Genomic DNA, 23,923 nt, shown 5'->3' with positions numbered 1-23,923 from the left:
ATTTGTATAGCCAATATTTATGTCAATCTCACTATAGACTTTAATTTCTTTGCTTAATGGGTTAAAAAGGAAAGTGAGCTGTGAGTGTGAGTCAAGAATAACCTAAGACAGTAACAGCAAATGTCCAGATTGCAGATAATGCAAAAAAATCTTATCACAAGGCTGGCACAAATTTCTGAATTTGAACAAATGCTGTTGAAGAAGGGATAAAAGAATTACTTGTGACACAAAAACTTTCTCTGTATACAGATTAGTCAAAAGACTAAAGCTAAAAGAATACTGGAGATGCTTATGCAACATGCATGTATGTTCATAACTATGACACTAGAGCAGTGTCATGAGTGCTAACAAAAACTAACTTAAAATCTTTTACTCTGTGACCGTTAGGAAGAAAACCTAGGACAAAATCCAAATTTCCTTAAAGTCAGTACCACTCTCTATGCCTCTCATGAACTTAAGAGCAATAATTTTTATCTTTGTAGTTACTACGGATACCTTGGGGTCTAATAAGATAAAGTTATGAAAATGGATTTAAAAGTACATAAAAAGTTAATGTTAAACTTCTATATATTCAGTCCCAATCCTTCCTCAAATACTGCTAACAGCAGTAGAAGAATCCACAAGCAAATATGAACAGGTATTACCTAACTAACGTCAGAGACAGCATAGATAAGATGACTGTTAAACTAAGAGAAGAGCTAAGAGAAACTAAGAAACGTTGGTGTAAAAAAAAAAGCAGAAAGTATGTTAATAAAATGAGAACTGAAGCAAAACAACAGGTCAAGTTTCAAGAACATCCAGTGCAATGGCCTTGGAGGGTGGGAAGGGTTAAAAAACCCCACAGAGTAAGGTAAAAACCTGTTACTACATAATATGTAACCTCATTTGGGGGGGGCAAGGGGGATACAATTCTAAAACTGACTGCTGACAAAAATTTCAAAATCTCAGTCATCTCAGGCAGTTAAACATTAGCTTAGATCCCAGAACTTCCTTGTACAAAAACGTATTCTCTATTACATAGCCCTAAGGTTTTTTGAATGCTCATCTGGTGTTATCATACACAAACCTCTTCTGAACACGTCTGCACCAAACAGTGGCAGAAGAATCATTAAAAGCAAAAAGCAACAGGCAAAGGTACCTTTACAAGAATTTTCATTTTTACAAAGTCTTGACAAGTCATTGATTGCATCAACACATTGATAGAGTATATCTTCAGAAACTGCGGTATTTTCATTGTCAAATGCTACTTCAGTTAGAAGAGGCAAACTTCTTTCAAGCAATAAAACGGTTCAAACAATTCTTACCTGAATCTGATACCAAGTAAAAGGGTCACAGCAATACTTGTCCTTAACTCCATCCAGAACATTAATTTAGCATAATAATTGTGTAAAGATATTTTTTCCAAGGATCTTTCCATGTATTTTCTGTGTAGAACATAGTGTTGTAGGATTTGCAGGATAATGACTGCTTATACGCTGATCTAACTTAAACAGCCTCTAAATAATGTTCACCTTCTTTTATGGAAGTCCTGAACAAAGGAGATTTAAATGCAGCCTGAAACAACCTACTCTGTCCTTAGACTGTACCAGAGTGAAAAAAACCACACTCCCTTGGCAAAACCTAGCAAAACAAAAAGAAAATAGATTTTTTTTTTCCTCAAACAAGATGGCTTTTCAGTGCTAATAATCACACAAAGAAGCTAGTGCTATTCATCAAGTCTGCAAATGCTTTCCAAAAAGTTCAAGACTTCCTCATTCTACTGTTAGATGATTCCACTCCATGCAAATTCAAGAAACTTATAAGAGGCTGGGATAAATCCATGCTGTATTAGTGCCATGAGTAAAGTCCCACTCTAGGAGCATAATCAGCAGTACATTTTCTTAAACTAAGACTGACAAATATAGCAACACTGGCCTAACATAATTACTTAGATTAATAAAAGATTGACCAGGACTCACAATACATGTATAGAATTTCTATCATGATTACACACATCATATATGGTATAGTCATTGCAAACTGCAAGCTTAACATATAAATGTCTCTAAATGCTAAAAAGAAATCTTAGCACAAAATGACATTTTCCTGTAGTCACTTCCACCTATATAAGAGGAGAACAAACAAGCTATATTACACTATCCTAATTTGTCCAGGTGTAAGGTAATACACTTGCAGCAAACCACAAACACTTTAAACAAGATCAGTTCAATAAAGTAGTAATTGCTAATCACCCTGTCATTTTAGGTAAAGTGTTTCTACTAGAACCTTTTTACTGTTAGTAAACTCTACAATAAGACAACTTCCTCAACTCATCAGTCTTCACCTTCACCATTATTTTAGAGGACTCTGAGAAGTATGTGCCAAGGAAACTGCAGCTCTCCTATCACCTCAACCTGCAGACAAATCTTACTTACGGGACAGTACATGCCTTCTCAAAAATGGAACTCAGATTTTCTTGCTCAATAGTTGCAAAGGCAGACTACTTTCAAATAGGTGGATAAGTTACGGGAAACACTCACAGCTCAGCAAAAACATCATGGAAGAGTTCAGTAACAGCCTGTGTGACAGAACTAAGTTTTATCTGTCCCACACTTGACCCAGGGTTAGGAAAGTTCCATCCTAAAGTTTTCTCACACCTTGTGCTACAAAACACGGTATACTTAATTCACATTCTCCCTTAATGCTTTTTTTTTTAAACTAAATTCATTTTTCCTGAACTATGAGCTATGTCTGTTACAAAAAGTACTCTCAAAGTTATTAGTTGAAGTTAACTGAGCCTTTCTTCTGCAAAAGGCATGCATGAGCTACAGATTTCACACCCATGACAGACAATCAGTAATCATCCTCCAAAAGGCTTATAAATAACTTTCTAGAAATTTGTTTTATATTAAAATCATAATACACAATTCACACTGAAACATATTTTGGATGACTTAGCATGGCAAATTATGTAGCACACTTTTCTCTAAAAAGAAGAAAAGCTATTTCACCTCAACTGCTACACCTGTTTTCTCATCACCTCAGAAAGACTGAAGATTTAAGAGCATGCACTTCTTACAAAAGCATGGAATAAGACCTTTATCTGTAATAGGCTTTAAGTTAAAAAATGAAAAGTCTCCAGACAGAGTAATAGGGAGAAAAACCAAAAGGATGTATGAATTGTAACTTTAGCCTTTCTATGCATCATGAAGGGTAATCACACACACAAGGTATTTTATGTAAGCATCAAAACTAAGAAGTAAAAAAGACAGTAAAGACTGGTAGACTGAATAAGGCATCACTGTGTCTCCATTTTCTTATTGATAGCTCTGATGGATCTGCCGTATGATCTTGGTGCTACATACTTTATTCTTTGCAAATCTTCTGTTATAAAAGGAGTTAGATATATACCAGAATAAAAACCCATAAAAGCCAAAAACTTCTATTGTAATTGGCAGAATTAGCTACTGCAGCAAAACAAGTCTGTGCAAGAAAGACCTTCAGTCCAAGGTATTCTAGAAAAGACTAAGGCTTCACTACAATAAAAACTTTTTTCACCAATGTGATCGGAGAAAACCAAAAAACAGTAACAACATCAAGAGAAAAAAAAATACTTCCTTACTGTGAGAGTGGTAAAACACAGCCCAGAGAGACTGTAGAATCTACATCATTAACAGATATTCAAAACCTAACTGGACAAGAGCTGAGCAACCTGCTGTAGGTGACCCTGCCATAAGCAGGGAATTGGACTAGACAATCTCCAGAGCTGCCTGCCAGCCTCTGCCACTCTATGATTGTCCATTTCAGTTGTCACAACTACCAACAATACGTCCCAAACTAAGCTTCTTAGTGTACCAGGAGAAGGAGAGGTGCAAGTAGCCCAACCTGTATAATGAGGTTGTTCAAACAAGTCCCCATACAAAGCCAGAAATTAAATAAAGATTTTTTTTTTCCCTGACAGAAATTGCATCATCAGCAGTGTCACTTGAGACGGTCAACAGGAGATTGCTATAGTTTACGTAATCATTGCCAACAAAATTCATCTCCTATATGGAGACAAAATATGTGTTAGCCACATTAGCAAAGTTGTATCAGCTTGCACAAGATTTTCTTGAAAATGTATTTTCAGGGCACCATCTTCAAATAAAGTCACATGGCTCTGAAAATAAGAAAAGTCATACTTTATCAGAATGTACAAAATTGATAAAGGAAGAGATTGCTACCTTCCTGAATCAGGCAAAGCTTTGGCTAAAGGTATCTCAACAGAGAGTAGCTAGATTTTCCAGGTAAAGTCATTACCAGAACTTGAAAATCACTATTTTTTTTTTTTTAAATTACAGATGTTTCCTCTGAATAAAAGAAGTTGAAGAAGGTGTATATATTAAGCTAGAATACAATAGTGTATTTCAGTTGGAAGTGATCTAAAATGACCATCTAGTCCAACCACCAGCCTGACCAATTCAGGGCTGATCAAAAGTTAATGCATGTTATTAAGGACATTGTCCAAATGCCTTTTAAACACTGACAAGCTTGGGGCATCGACCACCTTTCTAGGAAGCCTGTTCCAGGGTTTGACCACCCTCTCAGTAAAGAAATGCTTCCTAATGCCCAGTCTGAACCTCCCCTGGTGCAGCTTTGAGCCATTCCCAGGCATCCTGTCACTGGATCCCAGGAGAAGAGCTCAGCATGTCCCTCTCCTCTTCCCCTCCTCAGGAAGCTGTAGAGAGCAATGGGGTCACCCCTCAGCCTCCTTTTCTCCAAACTAGACAAACCAGAAGTCGTCAGCTGTTCCTCACAGGACATGTCTTCCAGCTCTTCCACCAGCTTGGTCGCCCTCCTCTGGACGCATTCAAGTACCTGAACATTGTTTTTAAATTGTGGTGCCCAGAACTGCACACAGTATTCATATTCAAGGTGGGGCTGCACCAACTCTAAATAAAGCAGGATGATCACCTCTTTTGACCGGCTGGGTATGCTGTGTTTGACGCACCCCACGATGCAGAGGTGTGCCCCTCTGTGCTGCCAGGGCACACTGCTGACTCATATTGAGCTCACCATCAACCAGCATCCCCAGATCCCTTTCTGCAGGGCTACTCCCCAGCCACTCGTCTGCCAATGTATACTTGTGCCCAGCGTCACTCCATCACAGGTGCACAATCCAGCATTCAGACTTGTTAAATTTCGTCCCATTAATCATTGCCCAGTGCTCCAATCTGTCTTGATCCCTCTGCAAGGCCTCCTGTCACTCGTGATGGCCACCTGCACCTCCCAGTTTAGTATCATCAGCAAATTTACTAATGGTGCTTTCAACTCCTGCCTGTACATCAGTGACAAAAATATTGAACAGAACTGGCCCTAGAACTGAGCCCTGAGGAACACCACTGGTGGCTGGCTGCCTTCCAGATGTAGCCCCATTCACTACGACCTTTTGAATTCTGCCCTTCAGCCAGTTCATCACCCAGCACACCATGTACCTGTTCATCTCACAGTTGGACAACTTGTGCAGAAGGATGCTGTGAGGGACAATATCAAAAGACTTATGAAAATCCAGAAAACTGACATCCACCATACTTCCCTTCATCCACTAAGTGGGTGACGCAGCTGGAAGTTTGTAAAAAGCCCTGAAGCTTTTATGTCTAATAACAATTCATATGATTTTGTCCTTAGAAAATCTTTCAAAAGGAAACTGGGAGGTTTGTAGCTAAAACTTCTTATATAACCATTGCCAAAAATATTTCAGCCACAAGTTCAAATTCAAAAGCATATGCTTCATCTATTCCCAATTTCAGAAGTTAAGAGGCAACAGAAAGATGCAGCAGAATTACAGAATAACAACATGAGGTTTAACCTTCCTGTTTACAGTAGCACCTAGAAGACAGCACTCCAGTTTCAAATGCAGAACACCAACCTTCCTATTGCCAAAACCAGAATATAAAATACTTGCCACTTATCCAGAAAATAATGGCAGTAGATGAAAACTTCCTTCTTTATTTATTTGGCCTTTCCATAGTACTACTCAGAACTCCAAATCCAACAGGCTCCTGTTAGGAAGAACAGGAACACTGAGAAACGCTCTTCCTTAAAAACTTGTGCGTCTTCCTCTAAGATATAATATCATCAAGACATGCATTCTAATGAAAATAAGATTGAAGGCTGCTCAAGAGTGATCTGTAAGAGATATGGAGCAATCAGGATATCCCAGTTTACTTGGACTGCATGTCTTAGTAATTGCCCCACACAGACTACCGTCTTTCCACCACCTTCCTCGAATAAGTGATGAGAGTACTGGATGCACTAACCACCAGTATATCCAACTACAGTGAAAAGTACACAGAGAACCTGCTGCATAATGAATGTGCTTTATGCATAATCACACATTTGGGCCTTGCTTAGAAGAGTTCACAGTTTAAGCATGAGAGAATGCAAGTAAAATTGCAAGGACAACAAAACACAGTGGCAAACGCTGTAATTAACTGTAAAAGCACGTGGAGTTATGCAGTGAATAGTTTCCGTGAGAGTCATAAATGCAGCTGACTGGTAGCGCAAGGTTTTTAGGGGCCCTTTCCTTAAGAAAGCGTAAAATATCCTCTATTTTGAAAAAATATTTGAAAAAAATTTTGCTGAAAAAGAAAGCACAAAAGAAAGATGTTCACTGACAAAGAAAGGGAGATGGATAAATTTGGTAGCTCAGTAAGACAGAAGTTTGCAAACGGGACAAAAATAACCCACGGAACGTACAAAATTAAATTCCAGTGGACTGACGGATGTCGGCAGTGACAAGCCCACTTGAAGAGAACAGGAGGGCGCCGGGAAAGGCCCGGCGCCGACGAGTGGCATCACTGCTGTGAGCGGAGCCCGACCGGGCACCTTTCCGCCCAGACGCGGCGGGCAGGCGGTACCACCCGCTTCCCAGACGCCTCAGCCGGCGGCGCCCTCCGCAGGCAACGGAGGCAGGCCCTGCTCGCCGGCCCCTAGCCGGGAGCCGAGCGGACCTCGACAGCCAGCACAACCGGGCGGGCCCGGCGCGGCGCTGGCAGAAGCGACGCCGGCGCCGGCCCCTCGGTGGCCCCCCGGGGGCAGCAGCACCTCCGCCCGCCCGCCCGCCCGCTCCTCGCGGCAGCACTCCAGCCGGCGCGGGCCCCGCCCTCACCGCACGGTCCGGATCACGAAGTAGACGATGAGGGCGGCGCTGGCCAGCACCAGCACGGACAGGGCGCGCTGGGTCATGGGCTGGCCCTGCTCGGGCGGCGCCGACACCTCGGCCGGGCGGCTGCCGCTTCGCGTTGCGCCGCCGCCAGCCACCTCCGTGGGGCGCGGGGAGGCGGTGGCGGCACTCCGGGGGAGAAAGGCCGCCACCGCAGCCTCCCCGCAACGGGCAGCCAGCAGCAGCCCCGCCAGGGACCAGAACAGCCGCCACATGTCGCCCTCCCTTCCTGCCGCCCGGCGCGGCCTAACCGCGGCAGGGCCTGACCGCCGGAAGCGGAAGCACTCGCCGGACGGCGCCCGCCGCTGCCATGGCAGCGCCGGCGGGCAGCCCGCCCCGCCCCGCCCCGCCCCGCGTGACGTCACGGCAGCCGGGGGCGGGGCGCGCTCGGAGCCGGAGCGCGGGGAGGTGCGAAGGGGCGCGGGTTCCCCCCGCCCGCCAGGGATCCCGCCGCCCCGGCCTGCTGCCGTCTGCTCCGGTGGTCCGCTCTCCTCCCGTCGCCGCCAGGCCGCCCCCGCTGAGCGCCCGCCGGGAGCGCTTGAGCCGCTGCGCGTGTGGCCGGGCCGGGCCGGGCCGGGCGGCTGGCGGGCCCCGCGGGCGGCTGGCGGGGCAGGGGCGGGGCGGGCGCAGAGGCGCGGCCGCAGGCGGTGGCGGCCCCAGCTGCCGGCGGCTCTGGCAGCTGCCTGCTGGGCGACCTCCCGGCTGTCAAAGCTTGGAGGTAACTGTCATGGGTCAGGCTTGCATGGGACGTTCATTTTCTCAGCTGTGACAGACAGACGTCGAGGATCCGGTGATGAGGTGCCAGATCTGTGATCTGCTCGGCGTTTCCTGTATTAAGCCTTTATGCGAAATGCTTAAGGAAGGATAAGCGGGGGGGTGGGGGGGGGTGTTGGAAAATGTTATCAAAGTCTTTGTAGATTTGTTTCTTGTTGGTGGGTTTTTTAATCATTGAAATGCATTAACTTGTTTAGTATTCAAGTTGGGTGTAAACAAACTTCAAGTTTGTATGTAAAAGTTTGCTTTGAGAGCTCTTAAGATAACTCTTCAAAGAAATGTGACATAACTTTGGACCTGCATGTGGAAATTGATTTGACAGTCATATTTAAGTTTTTTAAGTGTACCTGCCTGTTAGTTACTGTTGTCTAATTTATTGCTTGGAGCCAAAGACAGGAAAGAGAAAAACAAGTGAAGACATTCTGTGATCATCCTGGTATACAGCAGCATTTGAAAGAGGCATCTTAGGGGTTGTTGGGGTTTAAGTCCAGCCAGTAACAAAAGCACCACGCAGCTGCTCGTTCACTGCTCCCCACCAGCCACAGTGGAATGAGGAGAAAATACAAAGAAAAGTTCGTGGGTCAAGACAAGGACAGGGAGAGATCACTCACCAGTTATGGTCTTGGGCAAATGACAGGGTCAACTTGGGGAAAAAACAAAGTCAATTTAATTTGTTACTAATAAAATCAAAACAAGGATAATGAGAAGTAAAAACAAATCTTAAAACACCTTCCCCCACCTCTCCCTCCTTCCCGGCTCAACCCCACTCCCAATTTTCTCTACCTCCTTCCCGCCCAGCAGCACAGGGAGACAGGGAAGGGGGTGGGGGTCAGTTCATCACATGTTGTCTCTGCTGCTTCTTCCTCCTCAGGGGGAGGACTCCTCACTCTTCCCCTCCTCCAGCGAGGTGTCCCTCCCACGGGAGACAGTCCTTCACAAACTTCTCCAACGTGAGTCCTTCCCACGGGCTGCAGTTCTTCATGAGCCGCTCCAGCATGGGTCCTTTTTGCGGGCTGCAGTCCTTCAGGCACAGGCTGCTCCAGCACGGGCTTTCCCATGGAGTCATCCACCTGCTCCAACATGGGGTCCTTCACGGGCTGGAGGTGGGCATCTGCTCCCCTGCTCCTCTCCATGGGCTGGGGGGGGACAGCCTGCCGTCTCACCACAGGCTGCAGGGGCATCCCCTGCTCCAGTGCACCTCCTCACCGTCCTTCTCACTGACCTGGCTGTTTGCAGAGGGGTTTCTCTCGCATTCCAATCTCCTCTCCTACTGCAAGTTTCCCCTTCTTAAATCTGTTCTCCCAGAGGCACTACCACCACCATCACTGATGGGCTTGGCCTTGGCCAGAGGCGGGTCTGACTTGGAGTCAGGGAAGCTTCTAGCAGCTTCTCACAGGAGTCACCCTTGTAGCCCCTCCCCTGCTAGCAAAATCCCCACCACACAAGCCCAAAACATAGGGGTATATTCCCCCATTCCATGTGTAAATTGTAGAACTTTTCTCACTTATGAAAGAAATTAAGAACTTCCATATCTTACACCCAAAAGGTGAAAGAACTTGAGTACTAGTGAAAGACCTTGAGACTGCTAAGTTGCCCATTAAAATTGATGGAGCTTACTTGACTTTTACCCTTGAGAAACAGAAAATGGGCCAATTTTTCCAAGTGCCTTAAAACAGGCCTTGTAGATGAATTGAAAGAGCAGAGAAATTACTTTGCAAGATTACATGAGTGTCAAGGATGTCTGGGAAGGGGCCTTTTCATCAGGAAATGAAATGGTAATTGAGAGAAAGACACTTAGGAGCTTGTATATTCTTTCTTTTTCTGAGTTTGCTAGTTCAACTAAGATGTCATTGTATGTTTCTTGATACTTGTAGTGAAAAAGGGCACAGTACAGAAGACACCTATTTCTTTTTCCCTCACCCTATCAGTCTGTCAATGTCATCCTTTATGAAGACCTTGTGGAACGACTTCCAGGTGATCTTGAGAAATGAAAAAACCAGAAGTGACCGTGGTTCCCTGCTCTGATAGGAGGCTACCCAGGTGCAAGCTGTCCTCTGCCCCTATCAGCCATATTAAGCTCTTAAACCCTGAATAGCACTATCCAATTCTGCAGGTCTCCAAATCATGTTCTTATCACTATTATTTATGCTATCTGAGGAGATCATTGTGCAAGTATATCTATACCTACCCTTGCATAAATCAGAAATCTTTTTTAGCAATCAATTAAAAAAAGCCCAGAGGTTAATCTGTCCCTTCACTTTTAATGACTCTTCCCCCATGATACGTAAACTAAGTAACTACAAACTGTATGAAAGGATTGCAGAAGAATATACTCTGCAAAGGATTTACAAATACGTTTTGTAAACAAGCATGTATATAACTTTTCTAAAAAAAGAAAAAGTGATGCATTTTACATTTATTTATGATTAGCTGGAGATTGCTCTCTGACTGCTTTTTACAATGCAGCTGATTGCACCTTTAGGTAGGTGCCTTTAAAATCCAGCTATTTAGGTCTACATGATTGTTTATTTAAATGAATTCATTAGCTCTGGACCAAACTAATTAAGATATTGTATTTAAAGAAAAGTTTGTGAAGAAGACAGTATGATTTCCTGGCTGTAAAAACGGTATCTAGAATCTGAAGGTAAGGAATACTTCCAAAGTTTGAGAATATACTGTCTAAAAACAGGCTTTGAATGGTATTCTGGTGGTGCACACAGACTACCCCAGAGGAGACGTGGAATAGCTCTTCCTGTACCTGTGCAATTACAGAACCAGAGGCTAATGTAAAACAATTCTATGGTGTTCTTGTCATGGTACTCCTATATAAAATGTTTATCGTCATTAGAATAATTGATTGTATTTGTGTGTAAGTTTTTGACAAAATGCCTTGAAGGGACTGAGGAATCTCATCATGTTTAGTGTTATATTTTCAGGTTTGCTTATTACCTTTTGTCCTAGTAGTACCAAAAGGCTCTGGCAGTGCCAGGATCAATTTCTTGTGCTCAAGAACATGAAATAATTAAGAGGATAAAAGAATGCTGGAAAAAAAAAATATCTCTTAAGCTTTTTATTGTAAATCATGAACATATACTTAGGAATATATCACATAAGTTTAAATTCTTTTTGGAATAGAATGTTTGGGATGATATTTGCTAATAAAATCACAGCACTCTGTATTTTGCTTTCTTATTTTAAGCAGGAGAATAGTAAGAGTTAACAATAAATGTTGCTTTTCTATAGTGCTTTTGTAAAATTGTGTTGCCAGATACAGTCTGCTTTTAGTATTATGGCAAATTGCTGAAGGTAGACAAGCTACTTTAATTTGTTTCAAAGAAGAAATCATTTTATATACAACTATAAAAGATTGAGTAGTTTATAGCAGAAATAAATTGGCTTAAGGATTTTAAAATGAGTTCTTATAACTGGTTTGAACAAATGTTTCTTTGGAAAGTTTTCATATACATCAGTGTCTTCTAGTATTCCAGTGAACAGTATTTTTCTTTCATTACTCTCACATTTATCTTTAGATCCAACAGTTTCCAGCAGAATCTAGGCCTTTACCTACACTTGAAAGTAATACGGGGTTTCTATTATGCATTCTTATATGTGACCTTCTATCACAGTTCCTTGATTATTTTTTCTTAACTGAATTGATCTAAATCTCTGGTTCCTGCATGTTTTGAGCCTATGGACCATTGCAGCCTCTTCCTCTGTCACAGAGACATTGTAACTTCCTAGAGGCACACCCTGTCTTGATTGAAGTACAAAAGTGTTCATAACAAACACTGTCAGCTGCAGTGCGTCCTGAAAAATCTTCTGCTCTCTTCCCCATAAATCACAGCTATGTCCTGGCCAAGCAATGAGCAAAAGGACAAAAAGGCCTTGGTAAAAAGAGTCACAGTGAGTGCAATATATTAATTGTTCTGATGACAGCAACTAATTTCTTTTCTGGGCTACTCCACTGTACACAGACTCACCTGCACAGATGTGCTACTCTTGGCAAAATCTGTCTGCATGATACACATGCTTGATGCACTGGTGGTAGTCCTGTCCCTTCCTGGAAACACTGAATAGTCTCTAAAAGGATGAGTGGCCTGTGGTTGTTTCCTGATGCTGAAAACACGTTGATACAAGATGCTTTACATCTTGTGTTGTGAGAAGAACAGAGTGGCCTTGTTATGCTGACTAGTGGTGGATAAAAAAACCTGTATGTTGCAAAATGTTTAAGATACCAGAGGAAATTGGTTTTGGTTGACCTTGCAATTCCCTGGGAAGATGAGAACCTTAGGCACTTTGACGCTTTTAAGCTAAATTATGTAAATGTGGCTTGTGTTAAAAGAATGAACATCAAGAAAAGATAGATATTAGAGTTACTAAGGAATATTCTTTAGGATAAGTTGTATCAAAACTTGTGAAGTGTCCCACTGCACAGAATCACTGGAATAGGGTGAACTAGCAGACAAGTGAGGAAGACTATCGAAGACCACAAGAGGACCTCTGAAGACCGCCAAAGATCTTGAGTGTGCCTGTGCCAAGGACATTTACATATATTAATGAGTTCCTGGAATTCAGATTAATATGTTAATTACTTCCAGGAAAAAGCATGAATATGTATATCCATTTTGTATATAATCACAACTGTTGAAAGAATTGGTATGCACAGTAGGTGGAACAATCCCCCGTGCATCCAGCACTGCAATAAAGAATGCCTGCTTTCCAAAACTCAAAAATTGAGTCATAGAGAGTTTCTGAAGTGCCGACATATGGTAATAATGTAAGATGTATGCTGTTGAAAAGGGCTGGAGGCTGGGGCTTCAAATAAACAGTACTGCTTACCACTTTAATTACTTCTTAAAAATCTAATGTATCTACCTGTTTTACAGATTTATATTTATGACTGTCTCATTAGACACCAGAAATTTATCAGTAATTTCCACAAGCATGAGTACTCTCTTGGCTTGCATGATTATTTACATTTTGAATTTATATGTTCACCTGTTTCTGAAACTTTTGTGTTTTTCTTGCTTGCATTCTTCCTTGCAAAAGCATCAAGAATTCAGTGTGTTGCCTCAGTGGAGATGTATACCATTTAGGGCTTTAGTGCACTCCCAAAAGATGAATTTCATAAACTTGGGGGCTAAAAAAAAAGCAAAACAAAAATAAAGTCTCTGCCATTTTTCTTGTGTTGTAAACATCGACAAAAAAGCCTTGTTTTAGGAACAATAAAAATAGAACAGGTAAATAAATCAGTTACAGAAATCCATTTTTTTTCCTGTGTGAAATAATACCACAGTTTTCTGCTTGAACTGCCTGGACTGTTCACAAAATGTGAATTAAATCTCAGAGGCTTAGACTCTGTGTTATGCACACATGTAATTTACATTAAAACTTGTAAGATTAGATACAACTGTACTTTGAAGATGCACAAAGTAGAGTTCATTATCAAATTTTACTGTAATACTAGAACAGATGGTGGTGTTAAAAGAATAGTCAGTTTAATACCTAACTGGTTTTCAACATAGTAGTGAGTTAGGAATGTTTTCAGATATAGCCTACACCCATGAATTAGGGTGTCAAAAAGCACAGCTTTAAAATTGGACTTTAAGAAATGGTTTTATTTTTCCTTACTCTGTGTCTTTAGAGACAGGCTGAGTGAAAGAGGGAAATGAAGAGCAGACCATATTGGGGTAACAGTTGAATTCTATTTAAAGAAAATATAGAGAACACTTGTTTGTTTATAACACTTGTTATTTGTTATTATTGTTAAATATTTGGAGGTGTTACCTGTCAACAATGGAATACAATACAGACATAAAAAGAATTTTTAATCAGTAACCTTTTGTTGAGAAATGGAAGTTTAGTGAAAGAAAGTATGAAGTATGTCATATCCAAGCAAGATGCAGTCAGAAAATAGAGCCCTAAAGAGAGCAGAAAATTTCATAATAGGGCCTGTCTAGACAGTACAGCAAGACTCAGGTGTACTGTAAATCAGGGGGTTTATGGAGGTAAACCAGCAAGTATGTCTTGCACATTTACATTGTGTTCTTTCACTAGATGATATTACAGCAGAAAACAGAACCTATGATTGCCATAACTAATACCTACAAAAATTCAGTCTTAAATTGTGTGATTAAATGCTGTAATACTATACTAATTTGTTATGGGAAGTAATTTGTTACAGTGACTTTCCTTTCTATGTCAGCCCTTTCTATCATTAACAGCTTTTCCAATGGGAAATTTTCAAGAGTGGCTTTGGGGGTTTTTGTCACCCTCTTTTATATACAGGTTCCTTACAGATAAATTTAAAGTGAGGCTGGTGGCAGATGACATTGCTAAATTAGGTTCTTAGAGTCATAACACCCATCTTTTCCACCTAAAGTAGATTAGCAGAGTACTTACAAAAAGGGGTGAAAAAAGAACACATTCAAAAGGTACTCTTAAGTACAATTTTATTCCAAGAAAGTGCCTCACAGAAAGGTTGAAAATACCTTTAAAATTGTAATGTCTTTGTAATCTTTTAATGTCAGGGGAAAATACTGGTCCATTTATTTAAATCTGATACTTTGTGACAGAAGATGAAGCTTGCAACCTTTTAACAATTGTCTGCCACATTTAAATGAATATTGTAATGCCTAATTCTTACTATGTAAGAGATCAGGTTTTATCAAAAGAGATTTAGGAGGAAAATGAGAGAACGTCTTACATAAATTTTCACCATGGCTGGAGGCAATGCAAAAGTATATTGACTGTAAGTGATGTCTGTAGTGGAATTGTTTTTCAGACCATACTTCATACTTAGTCAGAATTTCCATTTTACATCCTTATTTTTTAGATTAATGTCTGCCTCTGAGAAACTTGTGACCGTTTATAAGTATGTATATCATTCATGATACAAATTTCAAAATATAGTTTTAAAACATAGTTAGAAGTTTGTATTTCTTAGTGAAAGCTTTGAGTAACAGAAAAAGCAAAACAATAGCATCCTAAAAATTATTTAGTCCTGCAGTAAGCAGGAACTTACTAGAAGCCAATATAATGCACCATTAATATATGCTAACATACAGACTTGAAAAGTCTTTTTTGGGTTGGTATGAGAGGCAATCCCCACTGCTGTTGCCTCTTTTACCTGCAGGAAAGCTGAGTAGATGGTGATGAGGCTTATGTCTTTGGTCCTCCTCTTCCTTCTCCTTCACCTCCATGCATCATTCACTCTCCCTTCCTCAATGTGGTGTGCATATTGCATACCTCATTTATCAGCTCTGTCTTTTCCCTTCTCTGATTGCTGCAGAGGGCTGGGAGCAGGTTCCTTGTGCCTGTCTCTGACAGAGAAGCCACAGAGGTGAATAAATGCAACCTGCTCATGAACGCTGTAAGGCTCTGAGGAGGAAGATGCTGGTGGTAGTACAGGTGGCAATGGTAAAGAAGGGACCTCCAAAGAGAAGAGCTACCTCCTGTATGTCCTCATCCGAGCTGCCTGACTGCTGTCCTGGGTATGTGGAGCCAAGTCACAACTGAGGTACAAAGGGGTGCAGAAGAGTAAGAAAGAAGAATGTTGAGAGTATAGACTTGCCTGGATGCTGTAATGCCTGTTATGACACAGTCTGTATTAGTTGTGTTTCCTCCTCACAAGCCTGGTAATTGCTGTTATGCAGTGATGGCCTGCCACCTTCATGGTTTAGCGTATTTGGAAAAGTGGAGCAAAGCCTTAGAGGAAAAGCTGTTAAAACTAGCCTACAGTCAGCTCTAGATAAATCTAAATTTATGTTTTATTTTAAGTTATAAAGGTAGCACTTGCCTTTTTGGGATGCTTTAACATCATTAACACTGATTTTTCCACAAATGAGGGTTTTTTTTGCTGAACCAGATTAGTGTAAATTAAGAAAGAAATTCCATGTGAGTGAAATTCAGGCTGGATGAAAAAAGGACCCTCTCTGGATAGCTCATCTCAGTGCTCAGCATTATCTCAGTGAGACATTTCTCCTTGCTTTTCTGGCAAAGGACCGTCCGTAATGTTCCTCAATATTTAATGTCTCTCAAAAGTATCATGAAGCTTATCTTCTATAAAAACATGAAGCGATGACTGTAATGGAAGATAAAATGAAAAATAGGTATGCTAAGATAACAGCTATCAGCCTGCATTTCTTTTGGCCTCACTCCTTTTTCCTAACTGCAGTCACAGAAGTTTTTGCGTATGGAGGGCACCCATGGGCACTAACAAATCTATGCAGTCAAAATTAAATCCCTAAGGAAATCCCATCAAACCTTCCTTCTTTTCTGACCTTCTGTTCATCCCTTCCTCTGTCTTCCCTCTCTCTCCTGCCCTTAAAACCTCTCCCTTCTGCTGAGGAGCAGAGTGCAAGTTTACTTTATCGATGGAACAGGCTACAGGAGCTGTTAACTTTTTCCAGGCAGTGGCTTAATTGCTGGTAGCACAGAGATGCTTTTCTTAGTCAAGCCAAGTGGGATCACAGGATGTCCTGTGGTAACTGCACTGAAACCACGGTCAGGATAGATCTTCATCTTCACAGCGAAGGTTAAGGACTGCCAATGTGAGCAAGGCACAGATATGGAGGGTTCAGGAAAGGCATCCTCTTCTGAAGGGAGTCCTTGCAGATGGGGAGTACAGAAACTTAGGACAATTAACACAAGATGAAAGAATGGAAGGGCTTTTTTGAGAGTACTATGGCTAAAAGTGACTAAGGGAATGTAGGACAGGACTGGAGGTCCAGTATTTAGGGAAAATGCTTAGTAGGGGCGGGATGAGGATGGTTTTCTAGATCTTATGGTACAAGGGTGGTGGAGGTTAGGTAGTGTGGACTCCTACAGCTAAAGTCTCAGGGCTGCAGTGTATTGATTTATGGTAGGTCATTGTGTGACTTGTATGTATATGGGAAAGGAAGGAAATTTTGAAGTGTATGTCTGATCTCAAAAGTTTCATACCTTCTGTGTTGGGCTGTTCTTCATTTAAATTTAGAGCAATATCCAATTGCTAGTAGGTAAGTTAAATGCAAAGTCTCTGTAGTTTTCTTGCAGATTAGTTTTTTCTAAAGTTGTTAATATTTTGTAATCAGAGTTCCTTGTTTGCTATTTTCTGCTTTTCAGAAATATTCAATAAATATACAAGAAAAGACAAAACCTTTAACAGTTCCCTTAATACATTTCAACCAGCTCCCATCCTTTCTGGCAGTCTGTCCAGTCATTTTCATTTTCTGTGTTGAACATGTGACCTTTTTTTCTGTACAGTTAGAAAAAGATTTTTGTACAAATTATCATGAGCCACAATTTTCAAGGGAATTTCTTCAGATAGAAAACATGCTGTTTCTAGCTCCTACTACACAGTTATGCCATAAAGTTAAATCCAATCAAATTACTAGTTCCTGCACAGTTCCAACTTCCCAGAATTTTAAGCTTGAATCAGAAATCCAGTATTGAAAATAAATTTCTTGGTCATCAGCCTCTACATTCAATAAGACTTTTGATGACCTATTGCCTTAGAAAATCTGATCTAACAGTTTAGGACTGAGCTAGGATCTATTAATCCTCTTCTTTTAAGAAATCCCATTGTACTTTTAATACCTAAATGCTCCATACTGTGCACGTGCCTGGACTAAATAGAGCAGTTGTGTATCCTTGCATATCCAGTATTTTCTTCATTTGCTTTCCACTCATTTCCAGTCTTGCAGTAGTTGATCTTTGTGGCTAGACTCAAAGTATTCATGACAGTCTTTTCTGTGATAACTTTTTCATACTGCTGGCATTTAATTGAAATACTTCATTGTTTGCTTGTTTCTTGCTGGTTTTCTTTGTTATATAAACTGAATGTGCTACTTTGTGTAACAGTACTTTGTTGTAGCTGTGGAAATTTAAAGGTGTGAATGAGGCTGGTGGTCAGAGGTAAGATTTTTGGCTCAGACCCATACAGGTCACATGTGCTTTTCTTACTGGATGATGTCAATGTGAATACTTGCTAACTTGGTAAGGAGAGCTTGCAGTTAAATTCATCGGTGGGGGTGGACGGGGTTGCGACTTAATGCCAAATTAGAAGTGTGGAGACTAAGTGGACTTGCATACTTCAGTCACAGATAGATGCACAGTGTCCTAATGGACAGCACGAGCTGGGGCCATCTATTATGTATTCTTTGAATCCCTTGGCTAGAAACACCTTCTTCCTTGCAATACACTAAATCTTCTGATGGCCTTGAAAATTCTTGACGCCTGTGCCCACTCCGTACCTGTTATTTTTCTCATTTTTATTTTTCCCTCTTACTATGCCAGTCCTTTTCCACTACACTGGGCCTTGTCATCCTTTTTTGTTCATTTCTGGTAAATTAAGCTTTCTGTATTTATCCATACAGACTCTAAACTTACTTTTTATACATAGCTACTACATTTTCTCTTCATTGAATCCTTCCACAAGGCTCATTTAAACCATGTTACTGGACAGAAAAAAAACCCACAAGACTAGTAAGGGATAAAAATTAAACCCAGAGAAATTAAAATAATTTGTAAAAGTTAGACAAGAATTAGGTATGTATAATTTCTTATTAAGAAAGAGGAGAGAATGAAAATACCAATGAAAGAATAGTATAGTAGGATTAATTATAGCGTACCGCCCCAGTTCAGCATCAGAATCTGCTGGCAATGATCACTGGAGATATGTAGTCATTTAAAGGTCAAATAAATTCATGTAAATTAATCTCAGTGGAAGTTATAGACTTTAAGAGTTAAAGATATTAGCTGCTAGAGATAGGTATGGTAATAAAAATAGAAATTCAACATAAGAAAAAAGATGAAAGAGGCTGAAGCTAGCCCAAAGAAAGGAAGATATATAAAACATTAGCTAATAATATTATCACTGCAAATGCTTCCATTCTTTAATGCAAAAGGTCAGTCTTTGAGAAGGAGCGATGGTCCTCTTAAGCAGGAAAAGTTGGCAACTGGAAGATTGATAGAAACCCATCACAAAAGAACATTTGATCTGAGGAAAAGAATTTGGGGACATTCAAAATACTACCTGTCACTGAAATTGTGATCTGCTATAGTATCTTTATACCAAATAATGAGGAAAAGGCATTTTAATAGTTAGATTAATTTTAATAATAGGTTTAATACATGGCTACGAGTGACAAGCTATCTTGGAAGCAAGGCTGGCTTTACCAATTAAACTTTTATCTCTGCCAAAAAAAGGGGCAGACTGTTACCTAACTTCAGGAAGAAACCATAAGCTCTCAGAATTAAACATGAGTATATGATCTAGAGTGCCTTAATTGATTCATTGTATTTGCTATGCCAGAATTTTTCTTGTCTCTTCTGGTGTTAGCTTTTGAAAATCATCATTAGTAGTACAAAGCCTCAGTATTTTGTTAAGTTCTCCACATCATACTCATGCCTTATATTCTGCAAAGCATCAGAACTAAATTCTGCTGCTTGCTGTGGCAGACAGGAGACACTGGGACAATAATAAATTTAATACACTATATATATGTAAAATAAATTTATAATAATAAATTTAATACACAATAAAGTAGAAACAGATTGCATTTTTCATTTTCTTACTTACTTAATCAGTGACCGTCTCCTATGTTATTTTCTTGGAGATTAAATTCAGTTTATCTTAAGCTATCACTGCACTTCCATTTTTTTGTACGCTGGAGGTTTCTGGATTGGAAACACAAAGCTGAACTGATAAGGACCACAGATCTGCAGGCTTTAATGGCTATGTAAGGTAGAGTTGGGCCATAACAGAGATGATATCAGAGAGGTTTTCACTTATAGTATATCTTAGTTGGATGGTTTGTCTAGAATACTCACCAGCTATATCATTAAGGCAAGCATTGCGCTGTAATTTTTATTTTCCCCTTAACACTCCATTTAGAAGATAGGGTGTGTAAATGCTCTTCAGACCTCTTGCTTCTGGCTGTCCCTCGATTTATGGAGGAAATACTGAACGGATTATAGATTCTCTGTGCTGCTCTCCATAACACCATTTGTATGGAGACCACAGGAAAAGTCCCTAGGGTTATTGCTTCCCTTAACAAAAGCCTCGGCTTTTGCACAGTATCTGCAAAAGGTCCTGATGACAAAATATTACCCAGCACCACCCCATGTTCAGGGGTAAACCACACACTGCAACTGTAATCTCTTTGTCATTCAATAGAGTGCCAAAGACTCTCAGAAATTGGCTTGCACTGTACCAGTACTGCTAGTCTGCTCAATGGGGACAAACACAAAATAAGAGATGTTGTGGATACTGTGCACTGTACCCTAAATACAGATTGTAGACAGAGACCTTTGCCAGTGAGGTATAATTCAGAGCAATCCTGAAGCCTCTCTGAAATGTGCTGCAGCTGGGTTCCTAGAGCTAAGTCATTGGAGATGGTGCTGTTCAAGACATCGCAGAGCGTATCTTTGAGAGGAACATTTCAGTTTTCATACAAATATCCAATTTATTCCCATCATCAAGGCCCATCTATGTCTATAAAACAAACAACAAACAAAATATAGATTTGTTTATTTTAAACATTGCCCACTAGTAAGTAAAACTAACTGTAATTCCAAGATAGTTTATAGTCCTGGAGAATATTTGTATTCATGCCATTGGACAGTGGATCATTCTCAGCCAAATGCATGATAATATACTTTCTTGATTTTTAGGGATTATTTCAGTATTGATCTTTATTGTGATAATACTCTACAGAAAAAAAAAAAATTATTCTGCTACTATTTTCAGTCTGGAAATCAATGAGGGTGTGGTTAAATCAGTTGTCTCACTTATTTTTCATCGTGATTTACACATTTCTTGGAATTTTTCCATCCGTTCAAACCTGATGGAGGAAAAGCATAGATTTTTTTCTTAGCAATGCTTAGAGACATAGCAAAACATAGGCCATTTGGTGGAGCATAAATCAACCACTCTCTCCACCTACATTCTGCTCTACCCATTTTTCAAAATGAGAGGTACTTTAATAAATAGCAGTTCTTGCCACTATACATGCACAGTGATGTTGAAAATTCATCCTCATTCTGGTCATCTAGCTTTGCATTTTTTTAAAAAAGTCAAACTGCAGTTAACTGTATCACTGCTGTACATTTGCATTTGAAATCTGTTTTTCAGAAAGGTTTTGTCAATAGCCTGACAATACAATCAGGGCAGCATTGATTTAATGCTTTTTACTTTTATCTTTCCTTCTAGTTATGGTTTTAATACATACTTCTTTGTTTCCCAAAGACACCCAGTGTGAAGCAAGCACTAAAAAAAAAGACAGAAGGAAAAGGTAAGTATGGATTTGTATAAGTGAAGCAGAAAAAAAAGGTTAATATAAATTAAGTAAATGAGTAAGATTCAGAAGGAAGCAAATCTGGAGAAATAGCTAGCACCAGATTTGGAACCTGATTAACGGAAGTCAATCTTTGATGTATGATGTGAAAATGGACAACATATTCAGGACAGTAAGACCCATACAAGATCTAGAGATCAGCAAGAGAAAGCATGCAAGGAAGAATAGGAAGGAGTAGCAAAGTAAAAATAGTAGGGGGAATGCTAGGGCTAGAATCAGGGCAGTTTTAAGAGTGGTTAGATGACCTAATCTTCAAATTACAGAATAAGATCCCATTACCATACTAGACAGAGAGATAGGGTTCACAGCAGATTTTCAAGGGTAATTTTAGTATATACCCCTATCTGCCTAACCTGGAGAATATCTAAATTACACTTAGACCTTTAAAGTTCCTAGGTACCTTGTATTTCTGCTTTTCTCATATGCAGAACTGGCAATGTCAGAAAAGCATGTCTCAATGCCTTTTGTGAGTGGGTGCTAGCAGGATTCAGTCAGGCCAACAACCCATGTTCCAGAAAACAGGAGCAGTACACTGAGAAGACTGCAGCTCAAATTCTGTTGTTTAAAAGCTTTTTTAGAAAAGGACAGATCTGTTTTGAAAACAAAACATTTTTTGCCAAGCTGGAGTGGGACTGGAAAAGTGAAGTTTGAGGCACAAACCTCTGCTTTGCATTTCCTATAGCAAGCTTAGGAAACTCACTTTTGAGCTTCCTGGCTTTTATTTTCCTTATTCCTGCTAAGCCTTTCCTGAACTGTGAATTCCAGTAGCTGAGAGAGCATTTTGGCTAGTAGTCCAAACCTCAGACTCATTTGTGAAGCCAGTCCAACAGAGGGAATGACATGCACCTCACAGAGTCCAGGGCCTCTCAACCATGCAAAGCAGAACTGTTATTCAACAGTGATGCAGGTCTCATACTATATCATTATTACTTGTTTTGTTGTTGTTCAAAAATGATGCAGTTTTCATGCTGTATCATTATTACTTTTTTTGTTGTTTTTGAAGAAATTTGTTGATTTAAGAATTTATATGTAATTATCTTTGTCTTTCATTTGATTTCCATTTGTAATTTGCTTTTCCTCACCTGCTCTGGCTCTATCCCAGACACACTATTGATCTAATAGTGAGAAATGGAGGTATGGGGGCAGTACCGACTGTTTACAATGCACATGCAATTAAGACAGTAAACTTCAGGGCTCTTCTTGAAGCTCTTCCTCACACATATGCTTGTACTCCTCATATATGTACACAAAACAGCTAACTTAATTGAAGCTGATGATTGTAGTAGCATAAAAGCAGGATGAAAGAGAAATGCATCAGCTGTTCACTTAATAGGTACTGAAAGCTGAATTCTCTACTAAATCATATTATCAATTCTTCCCTGAGCAGACTTATATGTATGTACCTGCGCACGTGTATGCATAGAGCCTGCAGGTTATCTAGGTGTTACTTACCAGTCTGAGTTAAATACAGGAAGATATTGAATGCACTTCAAGGTTTATGCCCTGTAGGTAGTAAATATCTTAAATTAAAAACCTGGCAGAATCTTTGAAGAAGCCACTAGAAAGATGACTAGGTTAGCTCACAGACTTTTTTCTTTTTTTTTTTTTTTTTTCTCTTGCAGAGCATCTGTTTATGGTTTGAAAATATTAATTTGAAGAAAAGCAAGAATTCTGCTTAGAGACTATTTGCACTGGGATTACTCATTGAGTTTGCTTCACTGTAGTAGTGGTTATTGGAACATAGCAGCTGAACCAATCGCTGCATTTGGCAGCAGAGTGAGTTTCTTCTAATTACATGCTGATGTAGGTCTTGGTGAGAAGAAAAGAATCTACACAAGCTGCTTTTCTCTCTTGCACTGAATGAGGACCGTAACTGAAAAAAGTTTCCTCTCTCAGTTTAGTCTGTGTCCCAGACTGTTTTCCTGCAATTCCAAATGGCTTACACTGTTCTTTTCTCATCTTTGTTTCTACATAGTCCCTGGAGGAGAAGCAAGGAAGGTAAAGCAAGCCAAGCATCCAGAAATATATTTTAGCTGGAGTCGTATTTTAGAAACATGCAGCTTTACATGGAAGGGATATATTCTATCTCTACAAACTACTGTAAATGTTGACATGTTGCAGCTCACAAGTTATATTGCTTCTTGATCCCTAATGCATCAAGTGGTACATAGCTGAGACTACAGTAATTCTATTTCTGACATGGTGTGTCTTGCTTTCATAAGTTTTCTGCTTCGCTACTCTTGTCTCAGGTGAGGATTTGTCTGAAATTGTTATAAATTGCAATACCCATTATTACTTTTGTGTGCTATTACTATACTTTATGTACAAAACTGACATCTTTCCACACACTTGAAGCTTGTCTAACAGGAAAGCACTTTCACGCCTCGTCCAGTAATTTGTAAAAATGTATTCTTCACTATTCTAAAGGATTATTAGATAAGCTGAAAAATATTTGAATGTGCTTTTGTTAAAAAGGTATACAATTATTCGGTGAATACTTTGGAGCTTCAAGTTTATTACAAACACTTGCCCTTTTCACTACATAAATTATAGAAATAATTTGGTATTTTTTCTATGATCTGATTGGGTGATTTATGTCACTAAGCAACAGAAAACACTGGGCACT

General features: G+C 40.0%; 1 protein-coding gene across 2 annotated transcripts in view; it reads right to left on the bottom strand.

Moving 5' to 3' along the window:
* Positions 1–7,485, bottom strand: part of FAM174A (family with sequence similarity 174 member A) — a 52,400-nt gene extending 44,915 nt beyond the window's left edge. Inside the window, exon 1 of one of the 2 annotated variants that reach the window (XM_069777586.1) lies at positions 7,130–7,485. In XM_069777586.1, coding sequence (XP_069633687.1) covers positions 7,130–7,398 — 269 coding nt within the window. In that variant the 5' untranslated portion in view covers positions 7,399–7,485. The remainder of the gene's footprint in view (positions 1–7,129) is intronic. The other variant, XM_069777585.1, reaches the window with a different exon arrangement.
* Between the last annotated feature and the right edge of the window lie 16,438 nt (positions 7,486–23,923).

The sequence above is a fragment of the Haliaeetus albicilla genome, chromosome Z (assembly GCF_947461875.1).
Source record: "Haliaeetus albicilla chromosome Z, bHalAlb1.1, whole genome shotgun sequence".
Taxonomy (NCBI): domain Eukaryota; kingdom Metazoa; phylum Chordata; class Aves; order Accipitriformes; family Accipitridae; genus Haliaeetus; species Haliaeetus albicilla.
Note: the sequence above shows the minus strand (reverse complement) of the source record. Positions and strands in the feature narration are given on the sequence as shown.